Source organism: Rhinatrema bivittatum, chromosome 6 (genome assembly GCF_901001135.1).
Source record: "Rhinatrema bivittatum chromosome 6, aRhiBiv1.1, whole genome shotgun sequence".
NCBI classification, from domain to species: domain Eukaryota; kingdom Metazoa; phylum Chordata; class Amphibia; order Gymnophiona; family Rhinatrematidae; genus Rhinatrema; species Rhinatrema bivittatum.
The window spans coordinates 221,400,314-221,426,528 of record NC_042620.1 but is presented as its reverse complement, the minus strand read 5'-3'; the positions used below and the strand labels follow the sequence as shown (position 1 = coordinate 221,426,528).

Genomic DNA, 26,215 nt, shown 5'->3' with positions numbered 1-26,215 from the left:
CATAATTTCATCCAATTAATGTTATAAAAAAAATACAGAACCGGTTAAAGTAAGAAAGCAAACATTTCTTGTGTGACTCAAAATATTTACATTGTTCAGGGTGAACTACAGAAACGCGGTAAAACTGGGAAACCACCAACAACCCGCGCAGACCACATAATGCCGCACCCACCCACCAAGCATGGCCCTGTAAGTCTTCGCGTCTCTGAGAACTGCAACCCCCATGGTGCACTGGGACACCCAACCGTGGTACGGGCGGGGACGCGTGCGTCACTTCCGTTCCACGCCTCATATGTTAACTTTTGGAAGATGGCGGAGGACCTACCTTCTGAGTTTGATGTTGTCATTCTAGGAACGGGTAAGGGAGGTAGCCTGCTGCCGCTGGGTAGGAGCGCGGGGATAGCCGGGCAGGGGAGGAAGGCATGTCTGATCTGCGGTATACGGCGCCCCGGCTTACTGCGGGATGCTGCTGGTGCTATTGCATGGGCTGGGCTCACATTGCATTGGAAGGTCTGAGCACGTTGGGTTACTGCTGTTCGGAATGAGGAACCGAATTCTACCTTTAGTTAATTCCTGTGGCTGATGGTTCTTTCCTCTCTCTCCGGGCTTTGGCTTCTGAGAGACTTCCATCTACTGCTTTTGAGTTGCCTGTAGATCTCCGCCGGCACAGATCTGAAAGCTCTTGGACGATCATAGCAGGCGTGGACAAATAATATGCGAAATGTAGCCATCGATTTTTCATGGATAGTCCGACTCGGTTGCTACCTATCGCCTACTAGTAGAATGAGATTGGACAGGCTTGTGCACACATGTCTGTGACTAGTTAAATGGTATAATGTTGGCATCTGGTGGGACCAGGTTGCCCATGGCTGATTTTTGGAGGCCAGAGTTTAAGCTGATAATTTTAGTGAAAGGCTATTACTTTGCACTTAGTGCCCAAGAAACCTTTCAGAATAAAATAAATGAAAAACAATTACTTTTTCATAACATAGAAACGAAGCTTCTAAAATGTTCTCTCATTGATCAGTCACTAAAACTGTACTGCTTTTATACAGTTCAGTGTTTAAATATGAAAAATTGGCACTGTCTTTGCTTTCTATGTACAGTGTTTTGTAAGTGCACATGGCAAAAGTACTACTATCAGGGCTTGAAAACTGTTGTTAATTTTTTTTTAATTTAGTTTTTTCATACCTGGATTTATTTATTTTTTATTTTTATATACCGATGTTCCTGTATAATATACATATCACACTGGTTTACAAGGAAATAAAACAGTCGCCTCGGGGGCAGCTTACATTGGAACAAATAACAATAAAGAACTTAACAATAAGGAATAATGATGTTTAGCTGCTCCATAGCAATTCCTTTGCATCCTTAGAAGCTTCATGTAGGGAAGACAGTCATAAATGTTTTTCATACAGTGTTGAGTGATTAGTTTATGCAGTGTCAGTTGTCATTTGTGACATCATCAACCATTGATTTATCTTCACTTTAAGACACGGGAGCCAGTGGTGATTACCATTGACCCCAAGTCCCCCGACTCTTTCCCCTCATGCATACTTTCCTGACCAGCTGTTGCCTGATGGCAACAGCTGTTCTCCTTTCCGTCTGTACCAGGTAGTGAGTGAACTTCTGCACTATTCTTGTGAGACTGTGAGAACAGTACAGGAGTAGTGCAGTAAGAAAATAACACAGCTGTTCTGGAGGCAGCATTAGTAGCAAGTCACTGCAGAAATGAAATGGAGAGGGGGATTAAAAAAACTGGGAGATAGCCTGCTTGGAGAGAGTGGAGGTGAGGATAGAATGGGGGAGGATGACAGGTGGAAGAGGTAGGTGGAGATTGACTGGCTGGGATAAGGTTAGAGGAGAAGGGAGTATGTGAGAGAGAGGAGGTGGGGAAAGAGAGAATATATTGGGAGGGAGCATGGAGAGCAATGTTTTTTCAACCAGTCTGCCATGACACACTGGCATGCCTTCAGACTGCTCAGCTGTGCCACAGAAAAATTACTGCTGCCTGATGCTTGCATCCAAGTCAGCACCTGGGCTGTGCTTTTAGCAACTCACAGCTACAAGGATGTAGGAGCTCCTTTCAGGGAACATGTATACTCAAGCATGCCTCCTTCTCTTAGCTACAGCATGAGCAAAGTAGTATGTTAATTAATGGCTGCATGCCAGACATGGATAGCTGGGTCCTGCTTTGTGCAGCACACACATTGTATAGCATCTCCTCTTCCCCTTTCTGAACAGCCTCCTTTGACAGCCTTTCCCCAGGAGAGTATATCTATATCCCCTCCAATTACCAGAGCTCTCACCCCTTCAACGATACTGGCAGAGGGCTTCCATTTGGAAATGCTGAACCAATATGTTCTCTAGTACCAATCATCTCCAGTAGGCCTCCTATTCAAGGGCAGTCTCCGAAGATGATGTTCCACCACCCACGCCAGGTGAGAGGACACATCAGTCACTCGACCAGATAGCACAACCGATGAGAAATGACTTTACCTCTTTGACTAAGGAGATGGAAGGAACTTTCTATCCTTTTCTCTCCAGCACTGCTACAGCAATCCCACAGAGAGGAATCCGCCTCACCTATTAAGGTGACTAGATCATCAGAATGCTTGCTATGAGGTTCTTTGTCATCCCACTCGATTGCAGTGGAGTCACGTTAATCAGAGGTGGTAGACCAGGGTGATTTCCCGTCGGGCAATGAGGAGAAACTCTCTCTCCGCCAGATTCAACTTCATCATTTGGGTCTTGGACTAGTGTTCTCATACCCTTAGGTTCCGAAGAAGGTACCACAGAAATACCTTCTGACCCACTTCACATCCTCCAGAACAAATATCACCTCTGGAAGACCTTACTTAAAGTTTTGTTAAAAAATGGGAATGATACTTGGAGTAAATGTACGTAATGTAAAATACCCTGGACAGAAGTCTTTGGTATCTTTCGAATACTGGAAACTCCTTGAGAACCAGTGGCTCTCCCAGTCTACAACATTCTGAAACTGTTGCAGATGAGAATGTGGGATATATCTATTTCTTGTTTTCCTACGGCTAGGACATTAGATCTAAAAGTGTAGCGTTCAAAAATCACCTGGGTTTGGAGTCATCCATTTGCTTCATTAATCTGTTGTCGTGGAATCCAGCCTGAAAAAAAGGTAAAAAAAAAAAAAATGTTCTGGAAAAGACCATAGGCTACTAGACAGTTTTGGAATGAAAGTGTTTCAAAGTTCCATGCTAACCACTTGTATCTCTATTCATCAATATTATATGATGCAATATCTACACGACTGTATTTAAAAAAAACTAAAACCTTTCCTTCAACTTACTGAAGGCAGAAATTATTATTCTTTTTGGATGGGTAAGAGTGCATATGACATTTTCTCCGTTCTGTTTATGAATCATTTGATGGCATATCATGTACCCCTTCTACCTCATTTGGAGCTTGCTGCATGGTGTGGTTTGGAGCCAGCATTTTGGATGATGTTCACAAGAAGTTGGAGGATGTTCCTTGTCTAGGGAAGCATCTTTCTGAGAAACACTCAGCGAAATGGTTGCTTAAAATAACAGAATGTGGCGGTCCAATCTTTCTTGGCGGGGCCTGATCAGCCCTCTTCAAATGCAATTTTTACTCTCACAAAAGGTCATACTTTCAGAAATGGCCATTCTGACCATTTTAATGGCACCGCCTCCCACCTCTTCCAGCTCAGCAACCATTCAAATTGGCACTACTTTTGATTCAAGGTTGATTCTAACCACTACCAGTAAAGAGTGAACATAAGTGCTTCCATTTGACATGTCAGGTGCCCCAAGAGTCTTCACAAAATGCCCCGCTGTGGTTGTACTGCATTTGTGATGCCAGGGGCTTCAGGTCTTACCTTATTTAGACTGGCTAATCACAGCACGATCTTAGGAGAATGTGATCAAATCTCTGCATGAAACAATCTCCCTCCTGCAGAGTTTAGTTCTAATCTACTTCAAAAAGTTGAATCTAGTGCCCACTCAAAGACTGAAATTTTAAAGGGGTATAGATACTCATTACAAGAGAGAGCATTTCTACCCTCTGGTTGAGCAACCATCATGTCCACACTGATCCACAAATTGCTGTTCACTCAGCCATCAGTGAGATCTCTTCCAGTCATACTAGAACATATAGCAGTGACTGTCCATGTAGGTCCACTGACTCACCTACATATGTGATACCGTCAGTGGCGTCTACCCTCCCAATGGGATCAATTAACCAAGCCACTCTTTAAGGAGGCTCAGATTTCCAGGGAAATGAGTTAAGAGCCAAATTGATGGCTACAACCTCATGTCCTTCAAGAGGGAGTTCCCCCTTTATCAGTTTCCCTACCGAATAATGCCCCAAAAAAGGGATAGGGTGCTCATATCAGATCCTGATGCACCCAGGGCACTTGATCTTCTGAGCAAAGTCCATATCAACCTGCTGGAGTTAGAAGAAATAAGAAATGCAGTGGTTGTGTTCGTGCACCTTCTTCAGGGCAAAAGCATACTGATTCAGACCGACAATCAAGTGGCCATGTTTTATGTCAACAAGCAAGGGGGAACAGAATCATGGCACCTCTGCTAGGAAATGCTCAAGATCTGGAATGGAGTGGACAGGAATCAGGCCATCTCACAAGCCTCTTATCTCCTAGAAATCTCCAACACACTGGCAGATTAACTCAGCTGAATATTTCATCCACACAATAATCTGTAGCAGACACAATCTTCAGATTGTGTGCTCAGCCAGCAGTGGATCTGCTCACCTCTTGGAAAACAGATAACTAGATTGATTCAGCTTAGTCTTCCAAGTGATCTCAGAGTGCTTTCCTTCTTGACTGGGAGACAGACCTCCTGTATGCTTTTCCACTGATATCGCTCATCACCAAAACAATGCAGAAAGTTCTTCAAGATCATGCTCAGATGATCTTCATAGCTTCAGAGTGCCCAGACAAGCATGCTGTTTAAATCTTGTACAACTTTCCAGCAATCCTCCCATACATCCCAAACTTTCCCATGTTCCTGAATTATCTTCCTAACCTCTCAGCCCTCAACCTAATTGCTTGGATATTGAATGCTTAGAAATGACTAATCTACATTTACTTACAGAAATTTTAGACAGTAATGTCCAGAAAGCAATAGTCTAAAAGGAGCTATGCCGTCAAATGGAATAGATTTTCCGAATGGTATTGGTGGAATGCTTTTGATCCTTTTTCCTGCAAGCCTCAAGATCTACACCAAAAGTAGTCCAAATATCTTTGAGTGGAGACACAAAAGTATACAGGAGCCCGACTTTTGTGTATTCACTCAAATAAAGATATTTGGACTACTTTTGGTGTCTTACCTACATCGTTGCCCACACGGCGTTCTTAGACAACATACCCTCCTGCTTTTTCAGCCTCAAGATCTACTGCAGTATCTGTTCCATGTATCAAACTCAGGTCTGTACGGGTTCACCTCCATACCATAGCTGCCTATCATACTCCATTCCAGTCGCCACTCATCCACTCTTCCCTTGATCTCTTGTTTTTGGTCTGTGGCATGTCAAACCTCCGGTCTAGAAGCCTCAGATGCTATGGGATCTCAATGTAGTTCTCGCTCAACTGATGAAGCCCCCCCTTTGAACCTTAGGACTCTGCTTTTCTAAAGTTTTTGACTTGGAAGGTGGTTTTTCTTATTGCTGTCACCTCTGCTAGAAAAATCTGTGAATTTCAAGCTCTTGTCAATTATCCTCCATGCATGCAATTATTTCACAACAGGGTAGTCCTCCAAACTCACTCCAGGTTTCTACTGAAGAAGATACTCGTCTTTCTATATCAATCAATCCATCATACTGTCTATTTTCTTTCCAAGGATGCACTCTCATGATGGCAAGAAAGCCCTCCATTCACTGGACTGAAAATGGGCCTTGGCATATTACAAGAGATGAACATGGCCACTTCATCAAACCGATCAGCTTTTCGTCTCATTTGACCCTAACTTGACAGAGTAGTGGTCAGTTTATCTAATTGGCTAGTCAAGTGCATTCACCACTGCTACAACATGACAGGATTATAAATCACAGACTCCATTAAAGCTCATCAAGTGAGAGCTATGTCTTCTGTTGCTCACATGTGTGAAGTGCCAATTGAAGATATCTGCAAAGCTGCACCATGATCTTTGGTGCATACCTTTTACATTCCATTACTAATTTGATAATAACAAAAAAACTGACAGTAAATTTGGTCAAGCAGTTTTGCACAGTCTCTTCTCAATGTAGTCCACTCCCACAATGAACTTTCGGTTGCTTACTAAATGAATGATCTGCTGCAGCTCTCAGCTTGAGACTCCACACATGTAATGGATAATTTAACCTGCTTATCAATGGAAAAAGCAAGTTTGCTTTACCATGAATGGTGTTTTCCATAGATAGCAGGATGAATTGGCCACGGAAGACCCTCCCCTCTCCCTGGAGAGTTGACACCATAATTAGATTTAGCTCTGATACTGACTGAGGCTCATGAGATAATGCCCTCATGTGAATTCCTGCACATGCCCAGTAGATCTCGAAACTCTAGTTCTTGGAGAGACAAGTCCGTTCAGTGTGGTCAGATGACATCACCCACCTATAATGGCTAGTTCATTCTGCTATTTAATATAAAACACCATTTACAGTAAGCAAACGTGCTTTCTCTTGTGTTGGTTCGGTGGTGGTGGGTGTGGAGAGAGAGAGAGAGGAACAGTGGCAATCTCTATCGGCCCATGTACACTGAGCCTTCCTCAAAACTCTAGTTCTCTCCAAGAACTAGAGTTTTGAGATCTACTGGGCATGTGCAGGAATTCACATGAGGGCATTATCTCATGAGCCTCAGTCAGTATCAGAGCTAAATCTAATTATGGTGTCAACTCTCCAGGGAGAGGGGAGGGTCTTCCGTGGCAAATTCATCCTGCTATCTATGGAAAACACCATTCATGGTAAAGCAAACTTGCTTTTTCCATTGATAAGCAGGTTAAATTATCCATTACATGTGTGGAGTCTCAAGCTGAGAGCTGCAGCAGATCATTCATTTAGTAAGCAGATCAGAGTCAGGTTTTGGTGGAGGCCCCGAGCCGGTGCAAGCTCACAGGCCCTGTGGTGGCCCTGATCCCTCCTCGTTCAGGGCTTGCTGTTACCACAGATGTGCAGGCAGGGCCACTGAAGGACTTGTTAATGCATGATGGCTCACAGGCCCCATGGCTGGTTTCCACACTTAAGCTTCTGCTGGTACCTGAAAAATGCTGCTGTTTAAGGCACTTGTGACCATAGCTGAAAGTTTTATGGTCTCATCTGGGGTCCTGATCCACCGTCTAGGAATCCCTACTGTGGCCTTATTTCGGGCAGGTTACATAAGAACATGCCATACTGGGTCAGACCAAGGGTCCATCAAGCCCAGCATCCTGTTTCCAACAGTGGCCAATCCAGGCCACAAGAACCTGGCAAGTACCCAAACACGAAGAAGATCCCATGTTACTGTTGATAGTAATAGCAGTGGGTATTCTCTAAGTCAACTTAATTAATAGCAGGTAATGGACTTCTCCTCCAAGAACTGATTAATGGACAAACTGCTAGGTTAAACCCCCCAAACATATTTGACTTTATGTTGGAACAAATAAAGCAGATGCTTATTTTTTTCAGTTATAATTTTGTGAAGAAATAGTGAACTATATTCTTTTATTTGTTGATGTAGCCAGAATAGAGGGTGAGACCTCCTCATCCCCTTCCCCAGACAGTGATCACTGTGACAGGATTTCTTCTCCCCGATGTGATATGTTACATTTACATTTCTATACTGCCTTTCTTGGACAACAGTCCAACTGAAAGCAGTTTACAAAACAATGAAAATACAACATATAACAATACATCATCAAAATGTGCCTTCTGGGCAGTGTTTCTTATATTGCGCCATTTATTTTTTGAGAATTTCACTTTTGAAACATCACGCCTTCTCCCCAGTAAATCTAAAACAAGCAAACACATTTAAGTCAGTGATAACATTTGAAACTGAGGCACTGCAGCTGGCTATGTAGTGATGGGTTAAGGCCAGTAAGTTTTGTATTAAATCCATTTGTATGAGTAGACTGTTGCAGTGCATGGGGTGTTTGAGATCCTTCAGTCTCTAGGAAATATGAAGGGTATTATTAATGATGAAATGACAGCCTTTGGCTCAGGATCTTATTGTTTAGTTGATTAGAATCTCCCCCTTAATGTTATTTTAATGTAGTCTTTGTGTGTGATATATTGAGTTATTAAAACCATCTAGAATATGCTTCTGGATAATAAATAATTGAGGCAAAATCTGACCACCATTATCTCTTCTGCTGAGAGCAAACTGTTCTGATTCGACACTTCAGATATGAATGGCTGCTCCAGGAATTCATTTGTATGAGATCAGGGGGCACTGCAGAGGGAGCTGCCGTTACCTATCCTTATGTTCAATTTGGAAACTCTCCATGAGTCAAGAGATCCTTTTTGAGTGAGCATTTATTTATCATTTACCGGCAATTCCATTTTTTTTCTATTGATTTTGATATAAAGAAATATAAATGTGTCAGGGGAGACCATCTAATCCATATAGTGTAAAATTGTTATCAGTTTTTAGGAAATTTGTTGGTTGTGCCTATTCTGTGGTAGCCTCAAGTACCTAGGCTTTCTGCTCCAGTGCTCTACTGAGACAAACTTCACTTATCGTGTTCCTTTTGGGTGAACACAACAATGGGTGAGGATCCTCAATTTGTAACCCTCCCATGGGTGGACTGAAGATCGACCATACATTTTTATATATGTTCTGTGTAAACTGCATTTCTTGACTATACGTCACAACACAGTGGTGTAGATTAAGAACCATCATATATTTTATATTTACCCAGTGCCGTGTAAAAGCCTTCACACCCTTGTGCATTTTTACATTCTGCAGTGTAAAATATACAAATCCAAAATGCATTAAAACAGGAGCTTGTTTCACTGATCTACACAACATCCTCTGTTCATTGTGAAAGAACAATTCTAGAAATATATTCCAAAAGTAATTAAGAACAAAAAGGCTGCAAAAGTCTTGATTGCTTAAGTCTTCACACCCTCTGATTGAATACTTGGTGGAAGCCTCTCTTGCAGCACTAACAGTTGTTTTTAATAAGTATCTAACAACTTTGCACAGCGGGATGATGCAGTTTTGCCCATTCTTATTGGCAGAATAGCTCAAGCTCTTTCGAGTTGGCTGGGGAGTTTTCTGAGGGAGGGCAGTCTCTTTAAATCTTGCCACAGGTTTTCTGTTGGATTCCGATCTGGGCTTTGACTGGGTCACTGGAGGACACTCACTGCCTTCTTGCTAAGCCATTCCATTGTTGCCTTTGCTTTATGCTTTGGATGATTGTCCTGCTGAAAGGTGCCATCTTCTCCCCAGTCCCAGGTCTATGGCAGACTAGACACAGGTTTTCCTCCAAGATATGCCAATACTTTGCCCCATTCATCTTTCCTTTTGATCATCACAAGCTTAGCATTGAGACCAAAAATAATAAAAATATAATATGCTTTGGTCTCACTGAACCACAAAACCTTTTTTTCATGTGCGTGCAGTGGCTCTAAATATTTCTTTGCAAATGCTATGGGGCACATCAGATGGCTTATCTTCAGCAGTGGCTACCCTTGTCACTTTCCTGCACAGACCATGTCTGTAGATTAATCTTGAAATTGTTGAACGGTCAACACTTCTCCCAGTCTAGTCGGAGACCTCGCTAGTTCTTTTAATGCAATCTTAGGCCTCGCGGTGAACACCCACAACAGTTTCCTTAACCCATGGCTGCTGACTCTGGAGGGAGGGTCTGATCACTGCAGTGTCTCGGTAGTGCCAAACTGTTGGTTTCTACTTTACGGTGATGGAATTGACAGCGCCCCAACAGAATTTTTTTTTACCCTTCCCCCAATCAGCACCTTTTGAAGATTGTCATCCTGGCATTTTATTTATTTATTTATTTATTTATTTATGCGTGCAGCTCATTGTCCGGCATATTTTGGCTTTTGCTTCAAATTCATCTCATGCAACTATAAAACGGCTTGATTTTTACATATAACTTAGCAGTGACGGCAGATAAAGGCCAAATGGTCCATTCAGTCTGCCCAGCAAGTGGCTTATGGTAGCAACTGCCATGCTGTGCAGTTCTTCAACCAGGAATATTTGAGTCAGCTCAGCTACTGATTGGACACAGATGGGCTCTATTTGAGGCCATTTTTTTTTTTTAACTAGCTAATTTGGATTTGCTATAACAAAGGATGTGAAGACTTAGGGAGTCAGAACTTTTTTTTTTAGTCTTAAAAATATTCCAGAAATTGCCGTAATGGTTCTTTCACCATGAAAGTGTAGAGTATGTTACGTAGATCAGTGCATTTAGATTTGTATATTTTATACAGCAGAATGTGAAAAATGTACTAGGGTGTAAACTTTTACAGCACACCATACATACACATACACTCTGTATATTTCACATACATGTACATTTCTGCCCCCACTATATAAACCAGAGTGGCACATACCTGGTTCTTGAAGGCTGAAAATGGGTCTGATTTTCTGGGCTCCCAAGCTATGAAACGGGATTTTCAGACCACAGGTATTCCAGTCTGCCTGATTAATGTTCCTCCATTGCACATATCCTGAAAAGCAGACCTATTTATGCCCCTGGAGGCCCAGGGTTGTGCACATTGGATGTAAATTGTAGTGAATCTGTAAATGTTGTTGGTCTTTGCCCTTGAGTCTGCAAATGGCCTTTGTAAATCTGGAGCCTATCCGTTAACCTTTTAGCGGAATCAATTTTGTCTTTGCCATCAATTAAATCCTCCCTGCCCGTCATAAAATTGGCAATACAAGGTCTGCTGTCTGAGATTGAGAGGTCATGCCGTCACCTCCAGCTTCTGTGCTCATGGAGACAGGCTCACAAGGTTGTGCCCGGTTCAGCCTCCTAATAAAGGGATGGGCCTTTCCAAAAAAGTGATTTTTGTGTTCCCAAGTTTTGCCCACAAGTAATTGTTAAAAATTTCTTTTTCTAAGAAGTTATTCTTTATAAAAAGCAGTCACAGTAAATTTTCCAGTTCTATGCAATTTTCTTTCCATTCCGGTCTTCCCTGGTTATAAATAACACATGAAATGACTTTCAAGGTAGAAAGCAGGAATCCATTTTGAAATGTTCTATAAAATAAAGAGTGATTTATGGTTTCATATGATTTTGGCTGAAAGCACTCGGGCTTTGCCAGGTCATCAAAGTCCTGTCAGGGGAATCTATTATTTATTGTTGGATGTGCTGGGAGTGGTGTAAGTACTTTATTTCGTGTTTATCTTATGTAAGTATATTGTTAGAAAAAAAATCAATTGTAGATACTAATACAGTTTTAAAAATATATCCCGAAAAACCAAAGCTAAATATCATGAGTGCAAGTTATTGAGTTGAGCGCTGTGGATTTGCTTTAAAACTGAAGGAGTTTGAAAAATGAAAAGGAGATAATGTATTAGATTTTTTTTTCACATTTTTTGAGGGGGGAGGGGGGCGAAATTGTAGAATATATGTAAATTAAGCTTTCTGTGCAGTTTTACTCCAATGTCTTTTCCATTTCTGTCGTCTTGATCAGCAGCTAGGTAAAACTTCCCTCTCGTTTCCTTTCACTGCTTAACAACATTTGGCAAGCAATGCAGTGAGAAGCAGCACTGGAGAGCTTGAAGCGATAATCTGGAGTTTAGGAAATATATTCCGGGTTTGGTTATTTTCAGCAGGGGTAGGAGGTGCATTTCATCAGCCTCAAATCTGCTTCATTACAGAGCATCGAGAAAGCGCCGAATTCTGGCCTGCATTAATTTTTTTTTTTTTTTTTACCAGCAAGGCTGGAATAATGAGCTGCCAGAAGCAGGTGGGCAAATGATTATTTTCAGCACATCCCACTCTGTGAGCAGCGTTTCCTCTTAAGCCATACGTCCTGTATCTCAGGAAATCTGTACACTCAGTACCCAGCTTTTGTGGCGTTAGGGGGAGAAACATCTAAGGACCTTTTTTTTTTCTTCCCATAATGTGAAGCAGTAACCCTCATAGTTGTGCCTTTTAGGATAGGCACAAGTTGAGTGCGAGACTCGTCGTAGAGTATTTAAACATGAATTAGATTAATATACTTCTGTTTGGTTAGCTTTGAAGGCTAGAGCTGTCTGCTTTCCTCAAGAATCAGAGTTGATCTTCCTTGGTTTAATAAAATCCTATTGGCCAAAAATTGCATTTTTCCAGTTTTTCTATATTCTGATCAATAACTGTAGTTACAGATTGATCCTAAAACCTTTATGTATATTTATATTTTTCTAGGTTTGCCTGAATCGATCATTGCAGCTGCTTGTTCAAGAATTGGCCAGAGGGTTTTGCACATTGATTTGTAAGTTAATTCACCAGTGCCCTTTACCTTTGCTGATCATCCAAGTATACAGTAATACACATCCTATAGAAGTGATACAAGATTCATCAGAATGTCAACTTGTTTTCTGGTTCTTTCATTTCATAATTTGATCTCTGTTGTAGGTTTTTTTGTTTCTATTGTAATATATTTTAATTTGTATATTTTTGCACTTTAATTTTTAAATAAAAGTGTGCACTATTTATGCCTACAACTGCTCTCTTCAGATCCTTGTGTCCTGAGCCCATTCTTCACCTGTTTGTGCTGTGTTCATGCTCTGATGCTTGTCTGAGTTCTGAGAGACCAGAGCAGCTGCTGGTCTCCAGTTTACCAGCATTGATAATGGTGGGTGTGGCCAAATAGATGCATCCAGTACAATAAAAAAAAAAAAAGCCCTCATTATTTGGTGGTCAGTCTACTCACATTTAGCACTGGGGCTTTTTTTTTTTTTTTTGTGTAAACATGATGCTAATCATCATTTGGCAGCACCACTAACTTTTATCTGCTCTGTTCACTCCTGCAGTTCCCCCCCCCCCCCCCTCTTCCCTTCCTATTCACAGCAAGGGGAAGGAGGGGAAGAGTTAAATTAGGGAGCAGAGAAGCTTTTCTCTGTCTGTTCTTTGCAAGCTGCTGCCTGAAACAGGAAACAGGGGCTCTCTGATAGCCACACAGGTGGATTAACCACAGGGACTATCTCCATGCATGCTGGATTATGGGGCTTTTGCTATGTGTTTTGTTGTTTTTTTTAAATATAGATTAAAAACCAGGAGGGTAATTTTCAAAAACCTGAAAAGCAGAAAACGTATCCAGCTAAAGTTAGCCAAATAAGTTATCCTGGATATTCAGCGGGATAAATATCTCGCTGAATATCCACAAATAAAGTTATCCAAATAAACTTCTCCAAATAACTGAAACCTCACTGGCTATGTTTGAATATTGCTGGTTAGGTTTCAGAATGTTCTGAGTATGGGTACCTGGATAATTTTGAGCGTAACTGGCTATATTCAAGAGAATATTGCTGGCTAAATGCCCACGGGAGAAAAAAAAAAAAGCAGAGTGGGTCATCCTCCCTTGACTCAAGTGAGGGTTAAGCTAGAGTCTGTGGCCTTTCCCCTCCCTATCTCTCCATCACGCCAAGCCTATCCCTCTTGCTCCAGCAGGACCGACCCCCGGAAGCTCTGAACTAACGGCTAGTTTTTGATGTGTCCAGGGCTTCTCTAACAGAAACGCTGGTCAGATAAGATACCCAGGTTGTTGTCCGAGTATTGCTTTGACAGTGATGTTGTTAGCTTATATGAAAGGGTTGTTTTTAAAGCAATACTGAATGTACTGGGAGCCAGTTGCTAGTTTGAACTCCTGGTCACATTTATAGGGGTCCAGTTGTGGTGGGAGGGCTTGGCTTGATGGTCTGGCCTCCCCACCAGCAGTGCTCTCACAGCTGGTCTGGTGGGTATTTTTCTCCCTGGCAGGTTCTGAGTAACCCTGCTAACCTTTTGCTGCTGTTGGTTTAAAAAAAAAAAAAAAAAAATCCAAAACACTTCATCTGCGAACTGGATCCCGCCACAGGAAGTAGAAGGATGGCAGGTTGGGTTTAGCCTATGGGCTGTAGTTTGGGGACCCCTACTGTTTATGAAAGGCATCAGCCTCTGATAGGGCAGATCCTGGTTTGAGGCCCGCAGACCAATTTTTGCCCTGAAAGGATCACAGGAGACCTGCGGAAACCTCGTAACCTGGTCCTCTGTTATCCACTGTTACGATTTCACCTGCTATGCAGCCTTATCGTACCCTGACAGTGACGCCTCCCTGCCAGCAGAGGTCTTCTTGGAGCTCCGTTCCATGCTATCCACATCAGCTCCTCACTACTCAGCCTGTGGTGCAACCTTCTCGTCCCCAGGAGTCCTCAGTATGCCTGCTCTCAAACCTTGCCAAGCTCCTCCTTGCCTGCACTACATAACCCTGTCTGTTCCCTGCTTTTATGCCTTCACATCTAGTCTGACTTGACTCCTTGCCCTGGCCCCTGTTGCTTCATGGCCTCCGGGCCTTCTGACCTTTGCTTTGCCTTGCCTTGCTTTACTTCATGGCCTCTGGACCCTCTGACTATTGCCTTGTCTTTGTGGCCTTTGGCTTTCTGACCCATGCCTTGCTCTGTAGCCTATCTAGGCCTTTCCAGATTTTGCCTTTTGGGGTCTCTCGCTTATTGGCCTTGCCTTGTTCGCCTTCGAGCCTCTCTGTTCAGTGTGCCTTGTTCATGAGTCCTGTCCTTGTCTTATCCTGTCTTTGCCCTGCCTCAGCCTGTGTCTTGCCATAGTCCTTGTTCTGTGTTTGTTCTTAAGTCCAGCCTTGCCTACTCCAGTACCATCTCCTGTCACCAGCACTCATCAAGATATACCGGTACTGCAGCCAAGCCATACTGGCCCTCAGATCCCAAAGGCTCAGCCCATGGGGGCAAGATGTTAAATCGGCCCTAGTCTTGTCCTGCTGTCTCATAGCACACCCCGGATGGTGTTCCCACAGTCCGGACCAGCCAGTTCTAACATTCACATAGACACTGAGCTCTGCAGTCTGATAATTTTTAATAATTAATTGGGAAAAGATCTCTCATAAGGGCCACCTGCTCTAACTGAACACCAGGCAGCTTGCAGTCCTCACACTGCACTAGGCCTTAGTTTGACATAAATATGGACTTTTAGGCACATCACATGTTCAGTTTTCCACTATTAGTAGTATTGTACTGAATACTCTGTAAAGAGTTTATCTGTGCGTGGGCATTGTGTCTCTGTTTTTATTTTGTTTTTTTTTTTTTTATATTAACCATGTTGATTATTTTAGACAAGCCAATGAGCCCGTTAAAACGGGCGAGATGTTTGTTCGGAAAAGTCTTCTGCGCATACGCGGCACGTCGGTCAGAGCTCTCTCGTCCGCCCATGCGCGGCACGTCGGTCAGAGCTCAAATATATATATTGATATGTGGTATGTTGTGTAAGAAATAAAAAAAAATATGTGCTGAACATGTTATCCAAAAAAAGATCCATTATCTGAAATGGCCTTTCGTCTGGACCGTTCCGGATAAATGGTGCTGTACTGTATTGTGGTGATTTTTTTTTGGTAAATTGGTTCTCTAAAAAGTCTGTCAGACCTGTTGTTTAAAGGATCCTGACTTGTGTGAATATTTTTATAATAATTTTGGAAGGCTTCTAATATTTTTAAAGGTTTTGTTTGTGTATAACTGTGCCATCCTTTTTTTTGTTTTTGTTTTTTTTTGTTATGTTATTCTTTTTCTCTGCTTCCACTTCCACCCTGCAAGGCTGTTTCATGCATCCACCACCCTTTCAGTGAAGAAATATTTACTAATATTACTCATAGTTCCTACCCCCTTTGAACCTCATATTCTAATCTCTTGTTCTACAGCTTCTTTTCTGCTGAAAAAAAGATTACTTCCTGTGCAGGGTTTGTAATTTCAAGGTATTTGAATGTCTCATATCTGTCTTCTCTCTGCTCCTTTTAAGATACACATATTTAGGCCCTTAAGTCTCATTTCATAGAGCTTTTGGTGCAGATCCTGTGCAAGTTTGGTAGCTCTTCAACTGACCTTCTATACCTTGTCTATATTCTTACAGAGATATGGCCTATGATTTTTTTTCTCCTTGTGCAGAATAGAGAATGATACACCTTATTTTCCAGACAATTAATACGCTTAGAAATTTTCCATTTTCCATTGATAAGCAGGGCTGAATTAGCCATGATCTGTGGGTGACATCAAGTGGCACTGAATGGGCTCGTCTCTCCAAGCTAGTAGAAGTTTGAGCTGTACTGAGCATGTGCGGGAGTTCCCTCACAGGCTTTGCCTCAGAGCCTCCTCAGTCCATGTCAAAACTAACAGGAGTATAGAATGATTAGTTTGCTATTTTACAAGCTTCTAATATTTACACTATAGAACTGAACACAATACTCTAGATAAGGTCTTACCAACAACCTGTACAGAAACATTATCACCTCCCTTTCCTACTGGTTATACCTTTTCCCATGCATCATAGCTGACCTCTGGTTTTGGCCTCCACTTTGTAACCTTGAGATCATTAGATATGATGTTGAGGTTTTGCTCCTGATTGGTGCCCATCAGTATTTCACCCTTCCCCTCCACCACATACTGTTCTCTTGCATATTTGTGCATCCCAAATGCATAACTCTGCACTTCTTGGCATTGAAATTTATTTATAAAATACTATAAGCCCCATCAGAACTCCTCCTAGAAATATATCAATACCAAAAATAAAATGTGAGGAATTATTACCTCTTAATAATCTCTGTTGTCTGGTGCCTTGTTGTGTAGGGGTCCTGACCAACCTTCTGGCCACAACCCTCAATTTGTCCAAGTATCGTTTTAATATGGTCCTTTTTTTTTTTAATGTATCCAGAATCATTTTTTTTTAAAGCCTGTTTCATATATCAAGTAAAATTCTTCTTAAAGTAAATCAAAATACTATCAAGGGAGTGGAGTCCACACTCTGTGTATAATCAAAGAAAGAGAGGAATGTTTAAAGTCCTTCTCTTTTTAATTATTAAAAGTTTTCTTTATTTCTATCATTTAAAACATACCTAAGTAATAATTTCAAAGGACTCCTAAAATTCAGGGCAGTTTGAAACAGCATGGACTCCTGTCTGACAAAAATTCATGTAAGTGTATGAATAAATGCCTCTTTGTCCCTCCCGACGTAGTCGTCCTTGGCAAAACACAGTGTCCGTGTCGGGGGACATTTTGAATTGCTGTTTCAAACTGCCCTGAATTTCAGGAGTCCTTTGAAATTATTACTTATGTATGTTTTAAATGATAGAAATAAAGAAAACATTTAATAATTGAAAAGAGAAGGACTTTGAATTTTCTGCATTCCTCTTAATGTATGTCTACATATCCATTACTCTCTCTGTTACCAGTGCACCTCACAGGTGACTTCTTATATGCAACCCGATGTACCATCCTGCTTGGCGCTCTTTGCCCGACACTGACAGTGTTTGATGATGCTTGTCTGCTTCAGGGGCTTGAGAGAGATTGGTTAGAGACTCTGCTTGATCACCCTTCGTTTCTTGGCTGCCATCTTAAAACAGACACCAGGTCAGGACCCCTACACAAGGTACCAGACAACAGAAATTATTAAGAGGTAATAATTCCCCACATTTTGTTTTAGGTAATTTCCAAGCACATGATCACTCCTTAATTCCTTGAGCTTTCTTAGATTTATCCTCATGTTGTCTGCTCCTTCAAGAGTATCAACTCTGCAAATGACATTAAGATCTGCAAAAAGGCAAACTTTTCTTCCTGGTTGCTCTAAACATACCATTCACACAACATTGAACAGAGGCAGCTCAAGGACAGATCCTGAGGCACTCCACTGATAAACTGCTTTTTTCCCCAAGGACAAGCATGATGATAGTCCTTACATATGGGTGACATCATCAGATGGAGCCTGATGTGGAAAACTTATGGCAAAGTTTCTAGAACTTTGACTAGGCACACTGAGCATGCCCAACATGCCCTATACTACGCAGGGTCCCTTTTCAGTCTCTCTTTATTTCCCGTGGAGCCGTCAGCGTTGCGGTTGGATTGAGCTCTAAAACTTTCACCCAGACACTATTCAGTTGGCTAGCATATTGCATCTCCTTCTGTTATGCCCAGGTGAGACTGCATCTTGGGGGTCTTGTCAAGGCTCATTCTGTCAGAGCCATGGCAGTGTCGGTAGCCCACTTGTGAGCAGTTCCTGCAACGTGTAGTTCTCTCCACACATTCATATCCCATTACTGTCTGGATAGGGATGGCCGGCATGACAGTAGTCTGTCCTGACACTAGTCTGTCCTCAGGAACCTATTTGATGTGTAGAACCCAACTCTCCCAACCTAGGGCCTGTTGTTTGGGTTCAAGCTTTCTCCCCCCTCTGTTACCAAACGCACCAGTGTTTTGCCTGTTGGTGTCTGTTAGGTGTCTGTTGGTCCCCTTTTGGGTTGGGGAGCAGCCTGTAGCTAGGTATTCACCCATGTGTGAGGACTACCATCGTGCCTGTCCTTGGAGAAAACAGAGTTGCTTACCTGTAACAGGTGTTCTCCAAGGACAGTAGGATGTTAGTCCTTATGAAATCTACCCGCCACCCCGTGGAGTTGGGTTTCTCTTATTTTTTATTTTATTTTTTCGTAATTCTATGTTACGAGACTGAAGAGGGACCCTACATGGACACATGGTATAGGGCATGCTGGGCATGCTCAGTGTGCCTAGTCAAAGTTTCTAGAAACTTATGGAGCATTTGAGCATCCATGTCTCTAGGAAAGCTTCATGGCCTGGGGGTAAACTCTCCTTTTTTTTCAGTCAGGGCACACCTGACAGATGGTTCTCACATGCTTAACATACTGCTCATTACAATCTATGGCGGAAATAAAAAAAAAAAAAAAAAAAAAAAAAAAAAAGCCCCGTATTACTTTTATTGTTAAGAATGACCCAAGGGAAAAATACTTTTCTGAACATAAATTATATAAATAGTAAACCTGCCATACCAGAATAGCACTCTGGTATGGCAAGTATGGCAACTTCCAGCACTCAAACAGTAACCACCTTACCTAAGAAAAGACAACACTGAAAATATTACACCAGGCCTTAAAACTCAAAGTCGTCCTATTAGGAAAACAGACCAAGCCAGGCTCCTATAGAGCCTTACACAGAAACTGCCCGCCAGCAGAATACCTCACCTGAATCACATGTGCAGACCCTCATCTATCAAAGAATAAAGAGACCATAAAGCATAAATAGAAACATGCATGCCAAAGCTGAACTGGAAACCACAACATGCTAGATGTATGTAGTGCAACAAAGGTAAAAGAAAAATCACCAGTCCTCAAAAAATAAAGAAAGAAATATAAAATCAATAGCAGTAAAACCATACTAATAAAAAGAAGTGATTTCAAAACAGCTGATGAATGGAATATCCAATAATTAAAAACTCATATCAAAAATTTCCAGTCACTAATAAAATATTTCAGAACAGCAGACAGACCCGATAATTTAAAAATAAGGATAAAAAAAAATACTCTGCTCTCCTTTATATGGAAACGTTCGATTTATAAGGGCCCTGAGATTGTTGTGAATTAGGGGGGAGGGTTGCTTGCAACTTCTTCCTCTCTCTGTCACATACAAGTTCGCTCTCTCACAGGTTCTCTGTCATACATACACATGCTCTCTCTCACTTACACATACAGGTTCTCAATCACACTTACATTCATACTCTGTCACACAAACAGGTGTTCAATCACACACACTTACATACATGCTGTGTCACACATACATGCTCACTCTCTCTCTTCCCCCCCCCCCCCAACCGAACTAGTGGCACCAACAGCCGCCTCCTCTTCCAGCCCTCGCAACCTCAAGGAAGGAGTCTCATTGGCCACTGGATATGACATTGCTCTTCGTTTTGCTATGGGCCGACGCTGCTTTTCTTTGAGCTGGCACTGCATGTACTTTACCTAACATGGTCTCTTCTTCCTGCGCGTGTGGCCGCTGCACACTACTTCCTTTTTACGGGCCGCGGGGGCAGGAAGAAGAGAACATGCGGGTGCCACTGACTCCAGCTCTCCTGCTGCGTTCCGCCCGGGCTATCAGCATTGTAAGCCTGGGCAGGGGGAGCAGCTGGGCCAGTGGAGGCCCAGGAAGTGTGGCCACACATTGGTTGAGAACCGTTGCTCCAGAGGATTCACAGGAAGAAGGGGAGTTCTTGTCGGAAGACGATGCTACCATAGTCCACTTATTCTGGAAAAAGGAGCTGGAAGCCATTATTTCTAGCATGGTTGAGGTATGCTAGAACTAAAGAACTAGTTGAAGGGATCCTATGCCCCACAGCATTAGAAAGCCACCAAGGGTCTTCCTCAGGTGCATGGTTCTTATGGTATGGACCTCCCTACATTGGGGGTGGGGGGGTGGGAGGGGGTTAGAAGAGGGAAGAATTTTGAGTAAGATTTACTCTCTGCCACTGGAGGAAAAGAATAACCTCCTGTTGTATCCCTTGTATCAGTGCACAGGTTGCAGCAGTCACATGGAAGTTGACCATTCTGGTAGAAGAGGGATCAGCACTACAGGATGCCCAAGATAGGAAAATAGAGGCAACTCTTCACTGCATGCCTTCATTTGTGGACGCTATGTGGTCCGACCTGCTCCATACTGGATCCATCAGCTCCCAGCCAACCCAGAATTAGTCCACCTAGAATCAGCCATAGGACTTTTGGCTGATATGTGTGACCTAGTGAGAATGCTCTAGGCCTCAGGAGTAGGGACCAGAAGTCTTCTGTGTCTCTGCTGGTGGGCAGCAGACTTAGCATCAAAAGTCATGCCTTTGTAAATTAAAAAATCTTTTTAGAGAAGGCCTAGAAAAAATGGTGAAGTACCTAGGGAAATCAAAACCGTGGAGACTTCCTAAGGATAGGGTGTGGAGTTTCAGGACTTGATGCTTCTGAGATTGGAACAGGTAGAAAACCTCAATGCAGCCCCCTTTGAATGCTCGACATTGTGTGAAGGGGATATGTCTGAGTGCATAAGACCTATTCCAGAGGTCTTTGTAATCTCCCACTATGCCTCCCCTCTCAAAAGAGAGGTGGTCAAAGGGACATTAATGAAATTGCAGTGCCTATAAGAAATCATACCAGTGCCTCATCATGGCACGCACTTGACTTATTTTGTGATTCCAAAAAAAGATGGATCCTTTCACCCAATGTTGGACCTCAAAGGGGTCAACAGATATTTACAAGTACCTCATTTTGTGAATGGAGGCTTTAAAATCGGTGATAGCATCAGTAAGGCCAGGAGAATACCTACTATCATTGGACCTAGCGGAAGCTTACTACCCCATTCCTATCTGGTAGTCTCACTAGAAGCTATTAAGGTTCTACATGATAGGTGAGCATTTTCAGTTTCCAGATTTGCCCATTGAGCTGGCAACAGCCCCTAGGTCCTTTACCAAGGTCATGGTGGTAGTGGTAGCAGCAACCCTACGCATGAAGGGCATTATGGTGCACCTGTATTTGGATGCTTGCTTAAGAAGCAAGTCAGATCGGGAGAGTAGATAAGCCTCCAAAGCAGTGCCACACCTCCTTCAATAGTTAGGTTGGGTGGTAAACTTCTCAAAGAGCATTATAGATCCATCACAAACACTGGAATTTCTAGGGGCCCACAGAACAGGGGCGAGTGTTCTGACTTCCTCCAGAATGTCCAAACTAATAGACCAGGTGTTAAAATTTCAAGCACAGGAGGCTCCCAGAGCATGGGATTACCTGCATTATCTAATGGCATCAGCGCTGGACCTGGTTCCATGGGCCAGAGCCTATATATGGCCTCTCCAAAACGTCCTGCTTAGGTGTTGGTCCCCCAACTCCCAGGACTACCAGTGCCAGCTCCCAGTCCTCATGGGTTAAGGGTGGCCTGGGTTGGTGTGCTCAACCTTTAAACCTTCAGAAGGGAATAGACCTGTAATGTCCCCAACTTGGGTGGTGGTCATAATGGTTGCTAGCCTGAGGGATGGTATGCTCATTGCCAGGGACTGCTGGCCCATGGGCGATGGACAGGGCAGGAAGCAGTTTATTCATAAAAAAGCTGGTTCTGTGACACTTCCACTTGTAAGAAGGCAGGCAGTCAGAATTCAGTCAGACGGTGCCACGGCAGTAGATTATATCAGCAGACAAGGGAGCTCCCACAGCCCCTTGTTAGCACAGGAAGCAGCTTGACTGTACAAATGGGCAGAGAAGCATCTTCTCCAGCTTTCAACAACTTACATTGCTTGCAAGTTCTTCTTTCCCGATAACTACCTCAACAGAAATAGGATGGACTTGGGAGAATGGACTCTGAAGCCAAAGGCCTTTCAAAGGATAGTAAGCCACTGGGGGCCCCCATGCACGGACCTAATGGCAACATGTGCAAATGCCCAGACCGACATTTTTCAGCCGCAGGGTAGAGCTGGGATCCAGGGGAATAGATGCACCTTTATGCTCATGGCCAAGGCTCAACCTGCTATGTTTTCCCACTAATAAGCAGGACAATAAAGTAGGTGGAAAACCTTCCATTCATAATCATTCTAGTAGCCCCAGTTTGGCCAGGTAGACCCTGGTATGTAGATCTGGTGAGGCTGCTGGACGGAGCCCTGCTGGCTGTACCTTTGTCAAGGTCAATACCGATGGAGGACCTGTCTCCGTTTTCTATTATGGCTTGGCACTTGATTGGGCATGCCTGTGTAAGAGGGTACTCTGCCTCTGTATTGTCAACCATATTAAAGGTACATAAGTTTTTCTACTTCCTTGGCCTATGTCAGGTTTGGTGCGTGTTTGAGATCTTTTGTGCCAAGCATGGTCATTCTCAAAGGAGCGTGGATAACTCACAAATATTACATTTCCTGCAAGCAGCTCTAGACTGGCACTCAGTTCCTTGAAGATCCAGGTCGCAGCTATTGCATGTTATAGGGGCTGAATTAAAGGTCATGGGGTAAAATGCATCAGGCCATCGTTCTGCCCAGTAGTACCCTAGTGGGATCTCAATCTGGTGCTAAGAGCCTTAGTCAAACTACCCTTCGAGCATCTGTTAAGGACTTGTCATGGAAGGCTGCCTTCCCTGTGGCAATCTGCTCAGCCAGGAGCATCTGAGCTGCAAGTCCTATTGTGCAGGAATCCTTACTTAGTATTTCCACAGGTTTTGGTCACCTTTTGGCCAGGTCCATTGTTCCTACCTAAGATAATCTCAGCATTTCAAATAAATCCAGGTGATATCCCTTCCAGCCTTCAATAGTGAGGGCTGTCAGGGGAAGGTCAGGAGACTACGCCTATTAAACGTATGGAGGAATTTTTTTTTTTTTTTTTGTGTTATCTGAAGGTGACAAATGCTTTTAGGAAAAAGACAGGCAATTTGTCTAGTTTGGCTGTGCCTGAAAGTGTGAGGCAGTCTCCAAGGCCACCATAGCCAGGTGGATTAGGGAAGCAATGACATCGCTTACTTACTTACTGTCAGGTAAATGGATCCCAGCAGCACTCTGGGCTCATTCTACAAGGGCGCAAGCTCATCCTGGGCAGAAACAGCCTCAGCCTCTCCAGAGAAAACTTGTAAGGCAGCTGCCTGGTCATCCTTGCATTCTTTTTGTTAAAACATTACAGGTTGGACAAACAGGCCAAGGCAGGTGCTGCCATTGGGGCAGGAATTATCAAAGCAGCACGGTCTTCTTTCCATCGCAGCAAGGTGCAGTTTTTGTAACCTCTATATGTAATGACTGGTCAAGCAGGAAGAAAAGGAAGGTTAGATTATTCTTATCTGATACTTTTTTTTTCTTCTAGACCAGTGCAGAACCCATCCAGGCACACAAGGGTTAGGGAGGATCAATCACAAGGCACATTTCCTATATTCCTAGAAGTGCCTGTTCTCTTTCGATACTTGTACCTCTTGCCCACTCAGAACGGTCTTCTGGGACCCTATGATGTTTTTATTGATAATAAGGGGGGGATAGGCAGTAGGCTTCTGGGGTTGACTAAGGACCACACCTCCCTTGTAGCCCAGAGTGAGGTCATAAGAGGTGTATCCTCTGTTGCCTTCAGCTGTGGAGGAGGTAAATCCTATATGTGTTGACTGGTCTAGCAGGATTCAAGGAAAGAAAATTATCAGGTAAGAATAATTTAACCTTTTCAACCCAGCCTTTGGAACACATCCAGCCATTCAGATTTTCAGGATACCTACAGTGAGTAGGCATGAGAGAATATTTATATGCACTGCTGCAATTGTATGCAAATCTAGCTATGCATATTAATTGTGAAGATCTTGAAAACCAGATTGACGGTGTGTCCCAAGGAGTGGGTAGAGAACTACTACTCTAGAACCACCTATCTCCAAAGATTGAGTAGACTCATCACTGGAGCTGCCAGAATCTCTGAGCTCCCTTAATATCTTAATCTGTTTCATTGCCTAACATAAGATATGCCATAGTGGGTGAGACCAAGGGTCTATCAAGCCGGTATCCTGTCTCCAACAGTGGCCAGTCGAAGTCACAAGTACCTGGCAAGTACCCAAACATTAAATCTAACCATGCTACTAATGCCGGCAATAAGCAGTGGCTGTTCCCTACTGATTAATAGCAGTTTGTGGTGTGGTCCTCCAGGAACTTATCCAACCTTTTTTTAAGCCCAGCTATACTAACTGCCTTAACCACATCCTCCAGCAATGAATTGCATAGCTTAATTTTGCATTGAGTGAAAGAATTTTTTACAGTTTGTTTTAAATGTGCCACATGCTAACTTCATGGAGTGCCCCCTAGTCCTTGTATTATCTGAAAGAGTAAATAACCATTTCACATTTAGCCATTAATGATTTTGTAGACCTCTAACATATCCCCTCTCGGCTGTCTCTTCTCCAAGCTGTTTTTAGTTTTGTCAGGTCCCTGCAAACCCTGCCTTCTATCACTAGAATCATCCATATCATCATATGTCTGTGCTCACTTTTTAGTGGTCCTTCTCCAATCCCTTGTTAAGTGAACACTGGAGATCCTGTACATGTTACTTGATTTCTTCAGCATTCGATGTGGTTCTCCTGAAAACCCAGCTGGTTACGTACCCCATAAACATGAAGAAAAGAGAGAGGAGGAGACTGCCAGTCATTCTCTTGGTTCCTGCTTAATTTACTATGGTCTCTGAGTTTTTTTAGAACTTCCTCTCGCCCCCTCCTGCCGGTAGCTTTTCTCCTTTACTATAGCGTGGGTTTGTCCACATATTTCTGCATGGGTTTAACTTGCTATGAATAGAAGGCACTTCTGCTTTTACTCTCTTGGTATTAGCCTAGTTAAGAATTATTAAAATCTACTAAACTGTATTTATTTTTTTTAAATTTGAACCACATTAAGCAGTTCTCTGATAAAGTGGATAATCAAATTGAAATAAGTATGTACTGGTAATTACTATTGTGGGTTTACCAGCAGTAGCGAATGGTAGTTTATTTATTTATTTGCTTTTCTATACCGACATTCGTTGGCATGTCACATCGGTTTACAATAAAATATATATAAAGCATAGAAATAAAATAGGATACAAAGTTACATCTAAAATTTCATAACAGTTAATTAACATATGCAATAAAATAGGCATAAAAGTAACAATAGAAGCATAAAAATTATAAAATCTATATAAAAAGACTCTGCTTTAATGTCAAAGTAGGTAACTATTATGAGAAGGCCTGCTGGAACAGCCAGGTCTTCAACTTTTTTTTTTAAAGTATATGAATTGGGCTCAAAGTTGAGCTGAGAGGTGGCAGGAGAACAGCAGGCAGGCTCTGACACCCGTGACATTTTAGAGATCTACCACAGTTGAATTCATGGTACCCACAATGTTGAAGTTGAGTTAATTTACTTATTACGTACATTTTGGTTTCACTTGAGAAGAAAAGAGAAATTGAAGGCTTCCCGTGTTTTGCGTTATCAGATAAGTTTCTCAAACATTACATGGGAATGATGTTAAGATTCACCAGGTTCTTACAAGATGACTGTTTTCAGTTCTTTTGCATACATCTCCTCAGTGCTTTGAAAATTTGCCCCCATGTTGTTCAGAATGATTACTCCAGGCTTGTGTTTCTTTGGGAATTTTTTTTTGAGGGAGAAGGGATAAAAATAGCCTTTGTTGTAGTTTTTTAAGTTGCACTAAAATCTTAGGTTTTTCTTTCAAAGACAAGTGTAATCTGCCATTGAATGCTGTCAGAATTTGTTTCTTTTTTTTTAATCTTTTTTATTTATTGATT

General features: G+C 42.5%; 1 protein-coding gene across 1 annotated transcript in view; it reads left to right on the top strand.

Annotated features, from left to right (window-relative positions):
- Positions 1–228: 228 nt before the first annotated feature.
- CHM (CHM Rab escort protein) overlaps positions 229–26,215 on the top strand; it is a 343,986-nt gene continuing 317,999 nt past the window's right edge. Inside the window, exons 1-2 of the mRNA XM_029606587.1 lie at positions 229–358; positions 12,351–12,417. Of these exons, the coding sequence (XP_029462447.1) occupies positions 310–358; positions 12,351–12,417 (116 nt within the window). The 5' untranslated portion in view covers positions 229–309. The remainder of the gene's footprint in view (positions 359–12,350; positions 12,418–26,215) is intronic.